General features: G+C 44.5%; 1 protein-coding gene across 7 annotated transcripts in view; it reads left to right on the top strand.

Moving 5' to 3' along the window:
* MOB2 (MOB kinase activator 2) overlaps nt 1-20,736 on the top strand; it is a 164,542-nt gene that overhangs the window by 39,335 nt on the left and 104,471 nt on the right. The window contains exon 1 of one of the 7 annotated variants that reach the window (XM_048852912.2): nt 16,468-16,517. The exons of the other annotated variants lie outside the window; for them this stretch is intronic. Coding sequence (XP_048708869.1) covers nt 16,483-16,517 — 35 coding nt within the window. The 5' untranslated portion in view covers nt 16,468-16,482. Of the gene's footprint in view, nt 1-16,467; nt 16,518-20,736 lie in introns of those variants that run through there. 7 annotated transcript variants of the gene reach the window in all.

The following is a 20,736-nucleotide window of genomic DNA, read 5'->3' as shown; positions in this document are numbered from 1 at the left end:
GATAAACACCAATATTGAATAACGCTGAGCAGCTAAATACAGCACAGTGGCACCGCTGCTGAAGGATACATCATGGGGAGCAACCAAAAAAGTGAATACCAGTCCCAGTGTTACACATTAGGGGGCTGCTGAATTACCACCACCGACTGAAAACACAGCGGGTGGCACATTTATAGAACCTCGCAACAAAATCCAATCCCAAAATCCAAATTTATAATAATGGGGTGGACAAATGAGACAGTTACCTCAGTGCATAACCACAGATTGAGCACTGCTATTCAAAATACATAAATAATGCAAAAAACAGTCTGGCCTCACATACAATGGGACAGTGAAATAGCACATGGCTGCCCCACAGAATGTTGTGAGGGGTGCAGGAGGTAACTACTGTAAAAGTGTATTCAAACACCATTTTTAAACCTTGCAGGTGCTTAAACTTAGTCTTAAAAGAAATAGAGATCTTATGGTTGGGACGGGGTGGGCAAATTTTGTGGCCCAAGGGCCACATCAGGGTTGCGAAACTGTGGAGGGCCTGGTAGGGAAGGCTGTGCCTCCCCAAACAGCTTGGTACCCTATCCGGCCCCTCCCACTTCCTACCCCCTGACTGCCCCCCTCAGAATCCCCGACCCATCCAACCCCCTCTGTTCCCTGTCCCCTGACCGCCCCCTTACTATGCCACTCAGAGTGGCAGGACTGGAAGCCGTGACACCTGGCTGGAGCCAGCCGCGCTGCCCACGTAGTGGCATAGCTGCGGGGGAAAGGGGATGGAGGGAGAGGGCCTGGGGGTAGCCTCCCAGGCCGGGAGCTCAAGGGCCGGGCAGGACGGTCCCACGGGCCATAGTTTGCCCACCTCTGGGTTAGGAGTTCATTGCAGGCAACGCTTACTTTTTCCCTACTTTTGTTCTCAACAGTTTTATACAGATTCAGGGCACAGGACTCTTTCTCTTGAAAAGGCTTGCTCAGGAATTGATTCCTTCCCCATAGACTATCAACTGGGATGACTGAGTGTGCAGCCATTTCTCTTGTGCCTGGATTTAAGATTTTAGTTGGAGCTATTTCTACACAAGTATGTGTAATAAAATATGGGATTCTCTCTCGGACTTTTTTTATACCAGTCCAGACACTTGGGTTATAGTTCCTTCCCAGCGCAGATGAAGACGGAACACAAAGCCTTCTGATTGCGTCGTAGTCGGTAAGGAGTTAGCAGTTTCTCTCAGTCTTATCATTGAAGCCTGAGAAGATCTCAAAGAGCAAACTAATCAGGTAGGAAAAATAGATCTCCTTTCTTAATAGCTACATAACTTGGTCAAACTCTAAATTGCTTGATGCCACACATACCATTGCTGTTTGGGTTCTTCATATGTGTGCATTTCCCCCCTTAAATTCTTGTTGTCAACAAGACTGACTGACTGAAACTGTTTAGTTTCTCCAGCAGAATAATAGGAGTAACCTTACAGAAGCTTGTGCTAGATAAATGGTTTAAACTGTGCAAGGACCAATATATTATGACGCTATTTTGAACAGGTTTTATAACCCTTGAACAAAACCTGCTGCAGCGGAGACGAGACCCTGGGGAAGATGTGAACTTTTTTAACATAGAGCCACAGACATAGTAAGAGAAACTCCACATTGCATGCTTCCTGAGGTAGGGAGTAACCATTGGGATTTTGTCTAAAGATGACGAAAAAGTGTCAAATAGTTCAAAACATCATGGTTTAGAGGACAAGGATAGCCAAAGTGTTGTTTATCTAGAGCCTTATGTTGCAGCGTGTAACTTACCTGACTCTTCTCCTCAATATAGAGCAGCTGTCTGTAGGGACTAAAAATCCCAGGATGTGTTGCTTCACAAATACCTGCAGGTCAAGTTAAAACATGCTGGGTTCCTAGTTATGGGCTGCGTGCTCATATTAGTGAGGGCAAATTAAATTGGTTCCTCTTTATGCTAAATAGGTGAAGTCAGTGCAATCCTAAGATGAACAATGCATGAGTGTGCTTAATTCAAAATGATCACTTTCTCCTAGTGGATTTGTGTTATCCTGTTCTACCATATTTTCATACCATAATTTTGAGGAATCTTCCCCCCCCCCCACTCCCTGTAATCAAGCTGCTTGCTTATATTGCCTTGTTTATAGCCCAGAGGTCTGAGCAAAGCTGCCATTTTCACTGCTTTCACTGTGTTCGTGGTTGAGGGGCTGGAAGAAGCGGATACGATATCCGGTCATCTTGAACAAGCACGTCGCTTCTGTGGTCCACCGAGTCTTTGTCACTTACTGCTGCGCATCATAGGAATTTTTGGTCTGGTTTTTAATGAATGTGCAATTGCTGAGGTTGATCTATCCTAGTGGGAGTTCTGTAAATGGTGGATTTCGGAAACAGAACATAAATATACATAAAATCGAAGTGCCAGCGTGAAGCACTACTTTGTGCGGTGCAGAGACAACCAGCATAAATGGATTGCATTGTCCACAGGCTTCCTTGATGGCACGTGCTCTTGCATGTGCAGGGGAGGCGTTGTAGCAGGCTGAATATTTCTCAGCTGGAGAAATGAAGCTTGTTGGTGCTAGAGTTAAAGGGTGATAAAAAGTATGGTGATGCTGCCAAGCAGAAAGACATGGTTACAGTGACAAAGCATGTGGTGATCCTCTAGGCCAGGGGTGGCCAACCTGAGCCTGAGAAGGAGTCAGAATTTACCAATGTACATTGCCAAAGAGCCACAGTAATACGTTAGCGCCCGCCCCCCCAGTGCCTCCCGCCCGCTGGCAGCCCCACCAGTCAGCACCTGCCGCAGTCAGTTGTTTCGCACGCACAGGAGGCTCTGGGGGGGAGAGGGGGAAGAGTGAGGGCATGGTAGGCTCGGGGAAGGGGCAGGGGCCTTGGAGGAAGGGGTGGAGTGGGGGCGGGGCCTGGGACAGAGCAGCGGGTTGAGCAGTGAGCGCCCGCCGGCACATTGGAAAGTTAGCAACTGTAGCTCCAGCCCCAGAGTTGGTGCCTAGGCAAGGAGCCGCATATTAACCTCTGAAGAGCCGCAGGTTGGCCACCCCTGCTCTAAGTTTACAGATAACCTGTTCTGAAACCCTTGTGCGTATGAAGGGAAGAAAATGGATAGATTATGTCTAGCAGTTCTCTCTCATCCTCATTGTGCTGATGTGGACGTTCTGCTATTATTTTCAGAGGACACACGTAGCTGCATGTATTTTATGAAGCTCCGCTTGTATTCTTTTGTCTTTAAGAATCCTTTTTTAAAAATACTTTTTAGCTGAGATCCTGAATTCAGTATTGATGTAATTAAAGCAGTCCTGATAGTTTCAGAAATATGTAGTTGTAGATCTGTACTAAAACATTTTGCGTAAAATAAATGTTTTTTGTTTGGGAATAACCATCAAGCAAAGTAATCCAAATAACCACTCTCATATGGTAACCAGGCGGGTTAAGGTTACATGTCCAAAATGGTAATACAGGCAGCACTGAAGGTACTAAGGTAAGGTGAGAACAAAAGGAATTCACACAATTATAAAGTATTGTTTTAATCAGGCTAGCTACTGTGTTGATACACTTACATGGGCCTACAGTGAATGTGTCTTTAAAACTACATCATGTGCTATATATACTATGTTGTACTCCTTTTATAGATAGAATAGAGAGTCTACTTTCACTGTGGCTTCATCACAAAGAATCATAGGTGAAGCTTACTTTGAAGGGAGATTCTCTACTACTGGGATGAAAGTTCTTCTTATCTATACATAGGTCTGCTTGTTGGAATCAGTAGTTTGGATCCTTATTTTCCTTAGCAACTAAGGCCTAAGGATGAATTTTGTATTTTCAAGATAAAAGCTTGCTTGGAAGATGCAGTGTTCTTTCCCCAGAGACCATATTCTTTCTAAAAGAAGAGATGCAATGAAAAAAGAGGTCCAGGTGTGCAGTTTTGTGTAGGATATATCTAGCTTCTTACGTTTTCTATGTATTTTAGGGATTTATGCTGTCGTCCATCACCATAGTATCTGACCACTTTCCATATAAAATCAATAGCAATGGTGAAGTTCCCAGTGGATTTAATGGAGTCTCTGGTACCGCCACTGTTTCAGGGTCAAAATTCTGCTTGGGTTAGGTTTTTTGTTTGGCCCTTTGGTTGCTGTGTGTGTCGGGGTGAGGTTTGGTAGGGGTTTGGGAATAAAATGGGAGTTTTAAAATTGTGAGTACATGGATAGAGTTACAGCTCTTTAGTGTATTTTAAAATCTTCCCCAGTAAGATATGGAGAGGTCCATTTGTGTACCATAGAAGCTGACCCATTATTTTCTGAAGCAGATGTCAGAATGTTCAGCTAGTGAAGTGTTCTAATTACCTTGAACATTCTAGGGTGTGGTTTTTACAATGAACTTGCAAAACCACAAAATATACTTCATACAAAGGATAGGTGTCTTTCTTTCTGCGAAGTCTTGCATGAAATGAAATTTTCCTGGGGCCCAAGAGTTGGTATACCTCCCAAATGGCAGAGGAACACTAAAGCAGTAGCAGCGTTATTTTTAGGGACCAGTTCCATCAGGTGTTGAGCACTTTTGACTTCTATTGACACTAGTAGATGTTGAGGGTGCATAGCACCAGTGGTGAGCTGGAGCCGGTTCGCATGAACCGATTGTTAAATTTTGAAGCCGATTTAGAACCGGTTGTTAAAGGGGTGGGCAAACTCCGGCCCGCAGGCCACATGCAGCCCGCGGGACCGTCCTGCCTGAGCTCTTGGCTGGGGAGGCTCCCCTGAGAATTTTTACTCACCCGGCGGCCCTGCGGGCCTTCAGCGGCACTTAGGCGGCGGGTCCTTCATTCGCTCCGCGCCGTCAGAGGCAGGTCCTTCAGTGCCACCGAAGACCCGGAGCGACTGAAGGATCCGGTTCTTCAGCTTCGTGCAGCTCATCACTGCATAGCACTGCAGAGGATCAGGCCTTTATTTTCTCCACAACCAGCCACGGGCTCTTTTTCCACTGGTAGAACTCTTGTACAGTCATTGCTGAAGACTGAAACTAAGCAATGGATTCTAAATAGGTCTATGCAAAAAGAAAAGGAGTACTTGTGGCACCTTAGAGACTAACCAATTTATTTGAGCATGAGCTTTCGTGAGCTACAGCTCACTTCATCGGATGCATACCGTGGAAACTGCAGTAGACATTATATACACACAGAGACCATGAAACAATAACCCCTCCCACCCCACTGTCCTGCTGGTAATAGCTTATCTAAAGTGATCATCAAGTTGGGCCATTTCCAGCACAAATCCAGGTTTTCTCACCCTCCGCCCCCCCCCCCCCCCAAACTCACTCTCCTGCTGGTAATAGCCCATCCAAAGTGACCACTCTCTTCACAATGTGTATGATAATCAAGGTGGGCCATTTCCTGCACAAATCCAGGTTCTCTCACCCCCTCACCCCCCTCCAAAAACCACACACACAAATTCAATCTCCTGCTGTGGTTTTTGGAGGGGGGTGAGGGGGTGAGAGAACCTGGATTTGTGCAGGAAATGGCCCACCTTGATTATCATACACATTGTGAAGAGAGTGGTCACTTTGGATGGGCTATTACCAGCAGGAGAGTGAGTTTGTGTGTGTGTGGGGGGGAGGGTGAGAGAACCTGGATTTGTGCTGGAAATGGCCCAACTTGATGATCACTTTAGATAAGCTATTACCAGCAGGAGAGTGGGGTGGGAGGGGGTATTGTTTCATGGTCTCTGTGTGTATATAATGTCTACTGCAGTTTCCACGGTATGCACCCGATGAAGTGAGCTGTAGCTCACGAAAGCTCACGCTCAAATAAATTGGTTAGTCTCTAAGGTGCCACAAGTACTCCTTTTCTTTTTGCAAAGACAGACTAACACGGCTGTTACTCTGAAACCTAAATAGGTCTAATCACTCTAGCTAGCCTGACATAACCTGTTCTTTCGGGGAAGCTGACTTCATGTCTCACCATTCATGCAGCTGGAAAAGCAGGCAAATGGCTCCCTCTGCAGCCAGCTAGTTGCCAGTGCTTCTATGGAATCAGCTCAGTATGATGTGGTTTAGAGTGTTTTGGATGATTTCTAGGGAATGGAATCAGCCTGCAGCTATGGAAACTTGCCGAAGTGCACAGAATGTTCTTCCTTTGAATTGGAAGATTTCTTTTTTTTTTTTGCTGGCTGCTGCCAGCTGGGGATCTTGGGCTTGAGGGATGAGATTCAGGCTTCTCAAGTTCCAGGCCAGCAGAAGCCAAATATACTTCCAAAGTGACATGCTGAGCTCTGTTTGGAAAATGTTGTGCTTATATCTCTCTTACGAATTGAAAGACCTCATGTTCAACAAACCCAAACCTTGCACTCCCTAACATCCCCAGCAGATAGATCATTCTGCAAATGTCATTTTGTGCTGCTGAGAATGGAACGTTCTACTTTCCAGCACTGTAGGGTTGTTCAGCACTTCAGGTATCCAACATTTCAGACTATTATGAACGCTTAAAAACTAGAACTTATGTTTTTAGGTTTCTCGTGTCTGATAAAAATGATCAATGACTAATCACAAACAATCCCGAACTACTGATTGTCATAGAGCACTCTCTTATCAATTTAAGAGACTCCTACAGTCATATATTGTATCTTCAAACAATAGTGGTGTAGTGTTGCAATACTAAGACTAATCCAGGTGAGTTGAGAACAGAACTTCAGCCATAACTCCTGAATTCACTTATTTTTGTGAGTTCAAATTAGATTCCATATCAAACTGTTAAATAACTATTCCCCCAGCACTCAGATTTTGAATGAATGCTAAAGACTGCTTCCACCTGCTCTTGTGGTAGGGCATGGGTCTCCAGCCCACACCCCTTGTGGCCTGTCATGGCCCTGCAGGCACATTGCACTCCACACCTGTTGGATCTTTTCAGACAATTACCCAGAACAAATTAGTTTAGCCTCCCGTTGTGGAATCTGGTTTATTCACTCATTCTACTGAGGGGAACTCAGTTACTGAGCTGCTCAAGGTCATGCCTACTCTGGGTCCATGTAAGAGTCCTGGTCTGTTTCCTCTCCCATTCAGGAAATCCCAGCCATCCTCTCAGAGCTGGGTTTTACTCTAGATAATCCCTCTGTCCCACTCCTCAAGACAGGAACGTCTTAGCTCTCTTCCTTGGAGCTGGAGTTCTACTTTAGAGCAGCTGTAGAGTCTCGAGCAGCTTTTTGTAGATGGCCTTTTTCCTTACCAGCCCTTCCCCACTCAGGCTAGGAGAGTTCAGCAGGCAGACCTTCCTCTGCTGCTGTCTTCTCCTTGATCACTCAGGGCCGTGCAGTGTCTATAGGTATCTGCTCTGTCTGCTGAAGGAGGTGGCAACATTTATGCTGTCTCCTTCTCTCAGCCCCTACCTGATTGGCAAGGTGAGAGGGGAGCCCAGCCCTACCTTCTCTGAAAGACTCCAGCTGTATCAGAGCATCTCAAAGTCTTAAAGGGTCATGCTGCATGATAGGGAGGACTGACCAGTAGGCAGTACTACCCTTAGGAGCCAGGCTACCATGTCACATCTCCCAACTATAAGATACTTCAGTGGTTGTTAAAACTCTATCTCTGAGGTGAGAGGAAATGAATAACTGGCAGCTTTTTGAAGAATTCTGTGCATTTTGGTAAATTTTTTCTTGCTGTGAGTTTTGTTAAGGGAGTCTGTGAATATCTCCTTTATAGGAAGATACTGTAGCAGAACACTGAACCAAGGTCTCCTGCTTGGATGTAGGAAGAAGTAAAGTAACTGGATCTGGTTTGTTTTAACAATAAATGTCAATGAGGTTATTGCTTAGCACCTTCATAGTGCCTTTATATCTTGAAAGTACTTTTGTATGAACATTTACAGACTTTGCTTCATTTCCTCCATAAAAACTGGGGAGATACTATGCGACTTTCCAAAGTCGCATTAGGAGTTATCCTAGAAAGTTCACTGCTAGGATACCATGGCAATAGGTGCCCTAAAATACCTGAAAGTGAGGTAAGGACTTACATGAAGAAACCTCTTTATAATACAACTGAAGTATGATAAAACCTGTAAAAATTAATTGAATTCCATTCTGTTCAAGAGATTAAAGTTGCCCCAGGGAGCTTACGCGGTTGAAAGTTTTCTATGAGCATGGAAAGTGCGGCCTTATATTTGCACTGGTAAGGTGTGTGTAAAATTGTTGAGAGCATTTCAATTTTCAAGTGTTTCTGGTTTTCAAGAAATATAGCTCTTATTACTGCTGAATAGCTGTACCCATTGTAAAATCTCTTTATTGCTTTGCTAACTAAGTGGGAAGATAAGACCTCTAGTTCTGATATTGTTAAATGAAAGTGGCATCAATTTTATTTGTACCATAGAGTCAAGTTTTCACTATTATGCAAGACTTGAGCAGGGTATTTTCAGTTATGGAGAGCTTGCTAAAGATCACTTTCACTGCATGTGTTTTGTGACATTGGTGTGTAAGAGAAAGCATGTGAAGTATTCACTTTCCCAACAATGCCTAATGACTACAGAGGTAGTAGGAAGACTCTAATTTCATTGTGAAACTCTTTATTTTATAAAATACATGTATTTGAACAATTTATAAATCTTTTAAATAAGGATGTTGGTCAAAGCTGGGTAGTGACCTTTGATCAAGTACTTAAATGGGCTCTTTGCAGATTTATTTTTTTAAGAATGGATAATAAATTGACCTGTGCATAACTAATGCAAAGACCTGTTACTATTGGCACAAATAGCACCTGAAGAAGAGCTCTGTGTAGCTTGGAAACTTGTCTCTTTTACCAACTGAAGTTGATCCAATAAAAGATATTTGTTATACCCTGACACTGCAATATTCACTGCTCTCATGTAATTAGGATATTTCTTATACAAAGTATGCCCTGTGGGGCGTCGTTCTAGAAGTCTTGATCGGCTAGATGGTAATATCTTGTTGGATTGTATGTGCTATCGTTGTATGTGAAGTTATGAAGTTTGGCTATGTATGTGTTGCTGAAACATGTCCTGAGGTTGAAAACACTCTCAAGCAGCCCTTCAGGTACGACAGTAAAAAGGCCAAAAAATGTTAATGGCTTATTGCGGAAATGCACACAAGGATTACCCCAGGAACTGTGTACAATAGAAAGCTCTCAGAAGTTTCAATGGGAACTGTTTGACCCAGGTCACGGCACAATAGCATTCCAGCACGTGGGGAGAAGATATAAAAGGGGGAAAATGACATCCTGGGGGTACCTCACTTTCCTTACAACAACACACCTTGAAACACCTGAGGAACAAAGACTGAACGGTGGGAAGGGGAGGTGATGGTCCCAGGCTAGAAGGATCTTTAGCTTGTGTATGAAAACATGGGAAAGCCAAGGCAACTTGTGCCTTAAGAATCTACCAGACTTTATCACTCAGGGTGAGAATTTGCTAATTTATATACTACCTATCTAGAGTGTTAAGCTCAGTTTGCAGTTTTTGTTCATTTACTAAGATAATATGCTTCCATTTTCTATCCCTTATTATAACTTAAAATTTACCCTTTGTAGTTAATAAACTTATTGTTTGTTTCAAAACCCAGTTTGTGCAATTCAGATCTGGGGGGAAGGGGGGAAAAAGCTGTGAATACCTCCCTCCACATTGAGGGAGGGGGCGATTTTTATGAGTTTGCACAGTACAGATCTCTCTCTACAGTGCAAGACAATATATCCTTGGGCCTGCACGCCAAGGGACGTGGGCACCTGAGTGCTGGGACAAGTCCCTTAAACTGAGTCTTCCCAGAGCTGATCTCAGTGTCTTTCTGCAGCTGGGTGTGGCCACGCCTGTGTGTGTGTGCTAGAGGAGGCTTAAGAGCCTGGCTCAGCAAGGCAGGTTAAAGAGGGCCCAGGCTGGCAGTACAGGCGGGCTCAGTGGTATGTCAGTACACCAGGTGGTACCTTAATGGGGGGGGGGGGGGGGAACCCGTCACAATATTACCTCACCCACCTTCTTTCAAATATCTGGGGAAAAACACTGCAAATAGCTGCCAGTGCAGGCAAGGTTGATTTCCAGTTTCTATCCTAGCTCATTTTAGTTTCCCATAACTTCCTTTTGGGAAATTCCTCTTGGAGTGCAAATTTTCATTGCTTGCTATACTACCAAAGGTTGACGTTTTTCTTTGTTGTTGTTTGTTGCTTAATTCTGGTGGTTTGAATTATGATCTTGCTATGGGAGGGAGGGGAAAACACTTCTCCCCCAATTTCTGATAAGCTTTTGGTCTTGCATAATTCAATCTGAACTACTGGAATTTCTTGACTTTTGAGTACATGGTCTCTCAACCTTGATACTGTATGAACTTTAGTTCATGGCATTTAGAGACTCATCCGTTTTAAAAAAAAATCACACTTTTACAAGAAATTTTTCACATATTTATGTAAGTAATAGCTAACATTACTATAACTGAAAGATTGGGGGGCGGGGAAAAGCTTGTCATTTTGTTTACTTTCTGCATTTGACAGTGCTTCCTGTATAGACTGTTCCCCTGTTTGGGATGGTCTTTAACAAAGCAACACAAAGAGAGAAAATTAAAATTGATAATTAGGCAGATGTGGGTGGCAAAACTACAAAACATTAGTAATTAGGATTCTGGCACAGGTAGATTATCTGAAACTACATTAATCTCAAAACAAAATTGATAAGAATCTCAAATGGATGGTGTTGCTTTATACATTGTTCCTTTAGGTATTTCATTCATTGCTGTCCAAAAGAACTGCTGAAGGCTCAGTCACACTGATCCTAGATGACTTATATCTGACCCTTTTGGGTTTATGGGCACACCTGTTCTTCGTGCTTCCTTTGTCTGTATCCACCTGTTCCCACATCATATACTTAGATTGTCATAGGCGGGGCAGGAACCATCATTTTATGCCTAGCACAATGGGACACTGAATATGATGAGGCATCTAGGTGCTACTGCGCTATAAAGTTCTAAGTAAAAATTTTTGATGCAGTTACTGCAGTATGTAAGTTTGTAGCTTTCCTACCCCCTAAGCTTCAGTATTCCCACAGGGAAAGAGAGCCGCTAAAATTTACTAAATTTACAAGGAATTACAGCAAAAAGGGGAAGTGCTATACACACTTAATTTTTCTACACTGAAGAGGGTATAGCTGTCACGGTTTTTAGTTTTTACTTGAATACTTTGTTCACTAGAGGGCAGCACTGGCCCAATTATCTTTCAAATATGGAGAAATGCAATAGTTATAAGTAGAGAGCCCTGTGAAAAGTTTTATGTTTTAATAACTTTTTTGGGAGAATTCATTTTACATTTTATCTTCGTTGTTCAGGGTGTTGGTGATAGAGGTCAGTTCCTGCCCCCAGGAGGGTGGACTGCCTTGGAGGTTGGGGAGATATGTTGCAGAGCGAGCCTGCCCCACACTCTATCCTACAGCAGCACCTTGTGTCCTGTGTGGCTGGGCCTGGCTCCCTGCTTTGGGTTTTGTTCCTGACTCATGGGGTTGCAGCGTTACTCAGATTTGGCCTGGCTGCCCCTCTGTGATGACAGAGAGGTGGCTGGGCCAAATTTGAGCGAGTGGCATTGTGACCCTGTGTGCCAGGTCATAATGCCTGGAGGGGGGAGCTGGGTCCAGCCCCACAGCATAGTCACAGCTGCAGAGTGAGTTACTCTTTTTTATTTATTTTTATATGTTCGCATTTGTGAAAAACACAGGGTTCTACCTATAAGCAGTGTGTATAGAAGAAAGCCTGTTGCTGGCCATTGTTAAGTTTACACACATTCTAGCAAGAACAGAACGTAATTTTATGCATAAAGAAAAGGAGTACTTGTGGCACCTTAGAGACTAACCAATTTATTTGAGCATAAGCTTTCGTGAGCTACAGCTCACTTCATCGGATGCATACTGTGGAAACTGCAGAAGACATTATATACACAGAGACCATGAAACAATACCTCCTTCCACCCCACTCTCCTGCTGGTAATAGCTTATCTAAAGTGATCACTCTCCTTACAATGTGCACGATAATCAAGGTGGGCCATTTCCAGCACAAATCCAGGTCTTCTCACCCCCCCCCCCCCAAACTCACTCTCCTGCTGGTAATAGCTCATCCAAACTGACCACTCTCCTTACAATGTGTATGATAATCAAGGTGGGCCATTTCCAGCATAAATCCAAGTTTAACCAGAACGTCGGGGGGGGGGGGTAGGAAAAAACAAGGGGAAATAGGCTACCTTGCATAATGATTTAGTCACTCCCAGTCTCTATTTAAGCCTAAATTAATAGTATCCAATTTGCAAATGAATTCCAATTCAACAGTTTCTCGCTGGAGTCTGGATTTGAAGTTTTTTTGTTGTAAAATAGCGACCTTCATATCTGTAATTGCGTGACCAGAGAGATTGAAGTGTTCTCCGTCTGGTTTATGAATGTTATAATTCTTGACATCTGATTTGTGTCCATTTATTCTTTTACGTAGAGACTGTCCAGTTTGACCAATGTACATGACAGAGGGGCATTGCTGGCACATGATGGCATATATCACATTGGTGGATGTGCAGGTGAACGAGCCTCTGATAGTGTGGCTGATGTTATTAGGCCCTGTGATGGTGTCCCCTAAATAGATATTTGGGCACAGTTGGCAACGGGCTTTGTTGCAAGGATAGGTTCCTGGGTTAGTGGTTCTGTTGTGTGGTATGTGGTTGTTGGTGAGTATTTGCTTCAGGTTGCGGGGCTGTCTGTAGGCAAGGACTGGCCTGTCTCCCAAGATTTGTGAGAGTGTTGGGTCATCCTTTAGGATAGGTTGTAGATCCTTAATAATGTGTTGGAGGGGTTTTAGTTGGGGGCTGAAGGTGACGGCTAGTGGCGTTCTGTTATTTTCTTTGTTAGGTCTGTCCTGTAGTAGGTGACTTCTGGGAACTCTTCTGACTCTATCAATCTGTTTCTTCACTTTTGCAGGTGGGTATTGTAGTTGTAAGAATGCTTGATAGAGATCTTGTAGGTGTTTGTCTCTGTCTGAGGGGTGGGAGCAAATGCAGTTGTATCGCAGAGCTTGGCTGTAGACGATGGATCGTGTGGTGTGGTCAGGGTGAAAGCTGGAGGCATGTAGGTAGGAATAGCGGTCAGTAGGTTTCCGGTATAGGGTGGTGTTTATGTGACCATTGTTTATTAGCACTGTAGTGTCCAGGAAGTGGATCTCTTGTGTGGACTGGACCAGGCTGAGGTTGATGGTGGGATGGAAATTGTTGAAATCATGGTGGAATTCCTCAAGAGCTTCTTTTCCATGGGTCCAGATGATGATGATGTCATCAATATAGCGCAAGTAGAGTTGGGGCGTTAGGGGACGAGAGCTGGGGAAGCTTTGTTCTAAATCAGCCATAAAAATGTTGGCATACTGTGGGGCCACCCCTGGAACCCCGACCTGGGATATTCTGTCTACTACCCATCATCTCAGGCATTGGCACCCTGACAGCAGGATTGTCTGGCTATGTAGACTCCCTCCTCAGGCCCTACGCTACCAGCACTCCCAGCTACCTTCGAGACACCACTGACTTCCTGAGGAAACTTCAATCCATCGGTGATCTTCCTGATAACACCATCCTGGCCACTATGGATGTAGAAGCCCTCTACACCAACATTCCACACAAAGATGGACTACAAGCCGTCAAGAACACTCTCCCCAATAATGTCACGGCTAACCTGGTGGCTGAACTTTGTGACTTTGTCCTTACCCATAACTATTTTACATTTGGGGACAATGTATACCTTCAAATCAGCGGCACTGCTATGGGTACCCGCATGGCCCCACAGTATGCCAACATTTTTATGGCTGATTTAGAACAACGCTTCTGGCCCACCTTGATTATCGTGCACATTGTGGGGAGAGTGGTCGCTTTGGATGGGCTGTTAACAGCAGGAGAGTGAATTTGTGTGTGTATGGGGGGGGGGGGGGGAGATGAGAGAACCTGGATTTGTGCTGGAAATGGCCCACCTTGATTATCATACACATTGTAAAGAGAGTGGTCACTTTAGATAAGCTATTACCAGCAGGAGAGTGGGGTGGGAGGAGGTATTGTTTCATGGTCTCTGTGTATATAATGTCTTCTGCAGTTTCCACAGTATGCATCTGATGAAGTGAGCTATAGCTCACGAAAGCTCATGCTCAAATAAATTGGTTAGTCTCTGAGGTGCCACAAGTCCTCCTTTTCTTTTTGCGAATACAGACTAACACGGCTGTTACTCTGAAACCTAATTTTATGCATGTTTTCCTTTCAGTGTGATTTTAAGATTTTGTTTTTAATAAGTAGCCTGGGGAGGGGTTGTGAAGGCTGTCAGAATTCTCAGGTAAGGTTGGGGTTGATCTAGTACAGTTGTTCTCAAACTAGGGGCACTGCTTTTTCGGGGAAGCCCCTGGCGGGCCGGGCCGGTTTGTTTACCTGCCGCGTCCGCAGGTTTGGCCGATCGCAGCTCCCACTGGCCACGGTGGGAAGCGGCGCGGGCCGAGGGATGTGCTGGCCGCCCTTCCCCGCAGCCCCCATTGGCCTTGAGCGGCGAACCGCGGGCAGTGGGAGCCGCGATTGGCCAAACCTGCGGACGTGGCAGGTAAACAAACCGGCCCAGCCCGCCAGGGGCTTTCCCTGAACAAGTAGAGCCCCTAGTTTGAGAACCACTGGTCTAGTATTACAAGACAAAGAGATTTCATTAGCTATTTCTGTGCCCTTCTTAGGCCTTTAAAGTTAGGGCTGCCATATTTTCAGGCAGCTGTGCAGAGGCAATTTGCGAATGTCTGTGGTTCCCCATCCTTTCACCTCTGGATAGAGTGGGTATTGAGCCCAGTAGCTACCTGCTTAATGCTGTGCAGCCGCTTCTAGAAGCAATGTGCTTGCTACACACTAGGTCCAGGAAGCATGAGTATAATCACAGCTGCTTGGTGCTAGAGTAAACACAAATATTGACTCCAGGAGCATAATGTACTTGTTGCTATGGGTGAGCAGGTTCTAATGCTGACTCTAGTGAATATGCCACTGAAACAGCAGACAGACATTTGGGCACCTGGTAGATTGCATGAAGAAATTTCCCTGATTGTTTACAGCAGGGGTGGGCAAACTTTTTGGCCTGAGGGCCACATCGGGATTGCAAAACTGTATGGAGGGCCAGGTAGGGAAGGCTTTGCCTCCCCAAACAGCCTGGCCCCCGCCCCTTCCACTTCCCGCCCCTTGACTGCCCCCCTCAGAACTCCTGACTCATCTAACCCCCCCCCCCCCCGGCTCCTTGTCCCTTGACCGCCCCCTCCCAGGACCCCCCGCCCCTTGACTGCCCCCCTCAGAACTCCTGACTCATCTAACCCCCCCCCCCCGGCTCCCTGTCCCCGACTGCCCCCCCGGGAGCTCCTGCCCCTTATCCAACCCCCCCCCCCAGCCTCCTTACCATGCCGCTCAGAGCAGCAGGATTGGCAGCCGCGTGGTCCGACCAGAGCCAGCCACGCCACTGCGCTGCCCATCAGGAGCTCGCAGCCCCGCCGCCCAGAGCACCGGTGGCACAGCGAGCTGAGGCTGCTGGGAGGGGCTGGGAGCTAGCCTCCCCGGCCAGGAACTCAAGGGCCGGATGTGGCCCGCGGGCCATGGTTTGCCCACCTCTGGTTTACAGTAAGTAAGCTGTGCCTGGAATCTTTTTTCAGATTCTTTTTTGCCATTAGTGCCTTACAGATCTTCTTCAAGCAAAGATCTTCCTAAATTGAACGACAAGCTGAGAGAGATGGATGGGAATTCCCTGAAATCTCATATTAAAAAAAAAAAAAAAAAGCAGGCTTGGAGCACTTTAGCACTTTCTAAATGTAAGGGAATGGGGTTTAGAAAACTGTCAGAAGGATACAGTAAATATTTTGAACTTCAATAGTGTATCAATCCCTTGGGACCCATCACCTAACGTGAGGTTTTGGAAAAGTGTAAAATAGACCATTTATCTGTTGTTCTAGGTACTCTATTGCCACCTTAGCCTTGAGCATTGTGGAGAACTGTTTTATCTCTTTGCCAACTATTGAGAGACTTTGAATGCTTTTCAGGAGGGAAGAAGACAAAGGTACGCAGAGGAGTTTGCTAAATATTCTTTCTGACGGGAGCAGTGTGCTTTCTCGGAACAGGCTGTCCTGAAATATGAGCCTGTAATTTTAGTATTCATTAGGAAACTTACTGATAACAGCTTTCTGATAGAGAAAAGAGAGGCAAGCTGCACCTTTCCTTTTCTTGAGCAACTCTCTTGTATGGAAGAACTCAGGGCAGGTATCTTTTACTGGAAGATAATCCTTCTCCCAGTTCCCCCCTCCTGCTAGAAGTTCTGTCTTGCTGAAACCTGGAGAAGTGATCTTTCAAGCCCTATTCAATTTACCAGATCTCGAGAATCTACAGACTCCTGCACCTCCCATATCCTTTTCCTTGAGGCTTTAGCACCACAGAGTCTGAAATATTATCCTGATCTTTTTTCCACCTCCATCATATTGGAAAATCCCTGCTGTTAAATTTGTTGGAATGGAATTCATCATCTGCTCATCCTGCCGGGGTTGGTAAGAGGATTCTTTATATTCACTCGCTACTGCAGACAAGTATGGGCATGTATTGTTACTCCCTAGGCAGGCGAAAACTGGGAAGGGAGTTAGCTCAAAACTGCTTGGTGGTGGTGTGGCTGTAGAAGGGAAAGAACAGTCAGCATAATGCTTAGCCAGTGTTTTTCCTGCCTCAGACTAGCTTTTTCTTGTGGCAATAAGTGGTAGTGGCATTATCGTAACCAACAGTTTTGCCATCTGTATGAGATAGTAGTTTCCATCTCTTAAATGCTCTGATATAAGAGATCCTCAGTCAACAAGACCCACTTCCTCACTTCTGTGCCATCCACTGGTGAGGTCCTAGGTGGCAGCTAACATTCCTTTGTCAAAAAAGAGAATTAAATAGCATATCCTTTGGAATCTGTCTTGTCACTTACTAACTGGCTGGAGGAGTCCAAGGACTGGTCTATGCTTAAAATTTAGATCAACGTAGTGATGTCCTAAGAGCAGCCATACTGGGTCAGACCAAAGGTCCATCTAGCCCAGTATCTTGTCTTCTGACAGTAGCCAATACCAGGTGCTTCAGAGGGAATAAATAGAACAGATAATCATCAGGTGATCCATCCCATGTTGCCCATTCCTAGCTTTTGGCAAACAGAGGCTAGGGACACCATCCCTGCTCATCCATTTTTGAACCCTGTTATAGTCTTGGCCTTCACAACATACTCTGGCAAAGATTGACTGTGCGTTGGGTGAAGAAATACTTCCTTTTGTTTGTTTTAAACCTGCTGCCTATTAATTTAATTGGGTGACCCCTAGTTCTTGTGTTATGAGAAGGAGTAAATAACATTTCCCTATTTACTTTCTTCACACCAGTCATGATTTTATAGACCTCTAGCATATCTCCCCTTAGTCGTCTCTTTTCCAAGCTGAAAAGTCCAGTCGTCTTATTCTCTCCTCCATATGGAAGCTGTTCTCTACCCCCTTATTATTTTTGTTGCCCTTTTCTGAACCTTTTCCAATTCCAATATATCTTTTTTGACATGGGCGACCACATCTGTATGCAGTATTCAAGATGTGGGCATACCATGGATTTATGGAGAGACCATATGATATTTTCTGTCTTCTTATCTGTCCCTTTCTTAATGATTCCCAAAATTCTGTTCGCTTTTTTTTGACTTCTGTTGCACATTGAGTGGATGTTTTCAGAGAACTATCCACAGTGACTCCAAGATCTTTCTTGAGTTGTCACACCTAATTTAGACCCCATCATTTTATATGTATAGTTGGGATTAAATTTTCCAATGTGCATTACTTTGCATTTATCAACGTCATTCCAGGGTATAAAACATCGCTCCCCTGAGTGCTGTAGCTATGATGACCTAACCCCTGTGTAGACGTGGCTGGGTCACAATACTCCCATTGACCTAGCTACCACTTCTTGGGGAGGTGGATTACCTACTCTGACAGAAAAACCCCATCCATCGCTGTAGGGAACATCTGCACTCCAGCGCTACAGAGGTGTAGCTACAGCGCCCTAGCTGTGCCACTGGAGCTTCTATAGTGTAGACAAGCCCTCAGCTAAACCAGGCATGCGGGACTGTTCCCCGCCTGGACTATATGCATTGTGACCATAGCATTGGTCAGATAAGGTGTTAGTGAGCAAGAGATGGGAAGTTAATCACAGTTCCTCATTTGGCAGTACAGAACTCTTGTCCCTAGGCCACCAAACTGGACACTGTAAGAACTTGGATGAGAACGTCTGACTAGAAACGTTTGTCACCTGCTCCACCCTCACTAACACAAAGGTGAATACTTGACACAGTTCAATTGTTCTTTGGCTCCCAGTGTTGTTGGACAAGGGATGTGTGGTGTTAATGTTAAGGAACTTATGAATTTGGAGTGCATTTTTGTTTTCTGATGACACTTCTGGGTCATATTTGGCAGCAGATAGTGTGATTTAGGATATTTGTATGTTGTAACTTTCCCATTCCTGTGTAATCAGACTCCGTTTCCCCTGTAAGTCTTACCTACTTACATGAGATTCAAGAAAATAAGTATATTCACTACAAAGGCAGCAAGGCTGCATGTAAAGACTGTAGGGAAAAAACAGTACATTGTTTATTATGAGATTTACTAATTCTTGTTGAGAGGGGAAGGGGGAGGTAGTTCACATAAGCACATGGCTAGTGGGAGCAGTACAAGGTGGCTGTGTTAAAACACTGGAACAGAGTGTATATGGCTGACTAACTGCAATGGCCCAAAGGTACTTTCTGGATTTACCTATGTTCTTCTGTAGCACTCTTCAGCAGATATCAAAGCACTTTACAAAGGAGACAAGCATCATTACCCCCATATTACGGATGAGGAAACTGAGTCACAGAGGTGAAGTGTTGTGCCTCGGTCACCCAGCACGGCGGTGTCCAAGTCGGTCACTGATGTTTCCTTTTGATCCTTAGCAGAGCCAGACAAGGAGCCCTTCTTTCTTTAAACTAATTTTTGACAGTGCCATCGTTATCTCAATATGTTTTATCACAGGACTGTTATTAAAGAATAAAATTTTTCTGCCCTCACCTCTGTTCTTTAGATTTTCCAAATTTACCAGATATTGTAACATCAGTTTATTGCTGTCCGAGTAGAAATACCTGTCAGTATGAAGGGTGCGGCAAGCGATTTCATTTGGATAGTTTTTATAGAGTTCTGCCCTGTGTAATACAATGTTGGTTGCAGGACACAGATATAATCTATCGGGAATAGAATGTTAACTAGCAAAGATGGAGCAGTATCAGGCAGGTGGTAATGTTATGAACTAGAAGTATGGTAGTCTTTGCCAGCTTCTGTGGTGGATGTGGCTGAATGTGGGTGAAAAATTTTACTTCTCTCCCACTGATCTCTGCCATCTTCAGTGTCCAATTTTCAAACACTCCTGTTCTCCTAGTTTTAGCAAAGCTGATGGGCCACTCCTTTCAAAATGCTGATGACTTGTTCCCTGCCACACTTTTAAATGAAAGTGGCTTTTCTGGTTGCTATAACCTCAGGTAAAAAGAGTGAGGGAGTTGAGTGGTAGTATCAAAACCACCATATCGAGTCTTCTGTAGAGAGAGAGTTTACCTTCATCCTCACCTGAAGTTTCTTACTAAAGGGGTTTTCACATTAACCAATCAGTCTTTCTACGGACCTTCTTCCCAAAGCTTCATTTGCATAAAGATAAGGAAAAGCGCCACACTGCGTATGTGAGATGAGCCAAAGCCTTTTACCCGGATCAAATTAAACCATTCGTCAGTGCAACTGTTCATTGCAGTAGCAGACAGGCTATCCAGTGTCCACCCAAAGGATCTCTTTTTGGATATCTAATTGTTTTCGCTTCTGCTACCAGTTGGCTAATGTGATGCTCCCAAATAGAGAATATGCTTATTCAACCGGGTCTGAGTCAAGATCTGTAGCCTCTCTGGCTCTCATGCACATCTTGGACATTTGTAAGGTGGCAACTTGCTTATTGTTCCATACGGTTGTCTCTTGCTACGCTATCTATCAGCAGTCTAGAGATTATGCCAAATTTGGACCAATAGGTCTCTGTTCCCTGTTCGAGTAGACTCTGAGCCCACTTCCAGTTTAAAGTTCTTGAGTCACAGTTGAATGGACACGTGCAATCACTTGAAGAATAAATTGTTGGATCATATTAAAGAAGTTCTGTATTAAAATCACAAATGAGTTTGATTCCCCATTGTTTAAATTCCAGGGTATTACTAATTAAGAGGTCTCTTGGTTTTTGGTTCTGTTTCTCTCCCTCTATGTGTGAAAATTGCAAGCTGCTAATTGTGTTAATACATTCTAAGACAGAGTCTGTTCTCAAAGCAATTCACAGAGAGAGACTCAAAGCAATACTCTAACAACAGAAACAGCACCCAGAGACTCCCCACCCTTTTGTCGTATTAACAATTGTGATTAAAATAGAGATAGAGGATGTGTGCGGATAATAACTGAATGATCAGGGAGGTGCCAGCCTAAGAATCCAGTGTCCATCGGCTGAAGAAGGCATCAAGTGGAAATAGCCAGAGGACCCCCGGAGGGCAGACTGGAATCCACCCAACAGCCTCCAATGGGAGAACTAAAGAACAAGATAACATCTAGCAGCAGGATTGATTCAGCAACAGCATGATGAAGCAATTCCCATAGACTGGCATAGGAAGACATTCCTATAAAAATAGACTCTAAAAAGTGAGAACTTTGGGGTCTGATT

The sequence above is a fragment of the Caretta caretta genome, chromosome 6 (genome assembly GCF_965140235.1).
Source record: "Caretta caretta isolate rCarCar2 chromosome 6, rCarCar1.hap1, whole genome shotgun sequence".
In the NCBI taxonomy this organism is placed as follows: domain Eukaryota; kingdom Metazoa; phylum Chordata; order Testudines; family Cheloniidae; genus Caretta; species Caretta caretta.
This window is presented reverse-complemented; position numbering and strand designations above follow the sequence as displayed.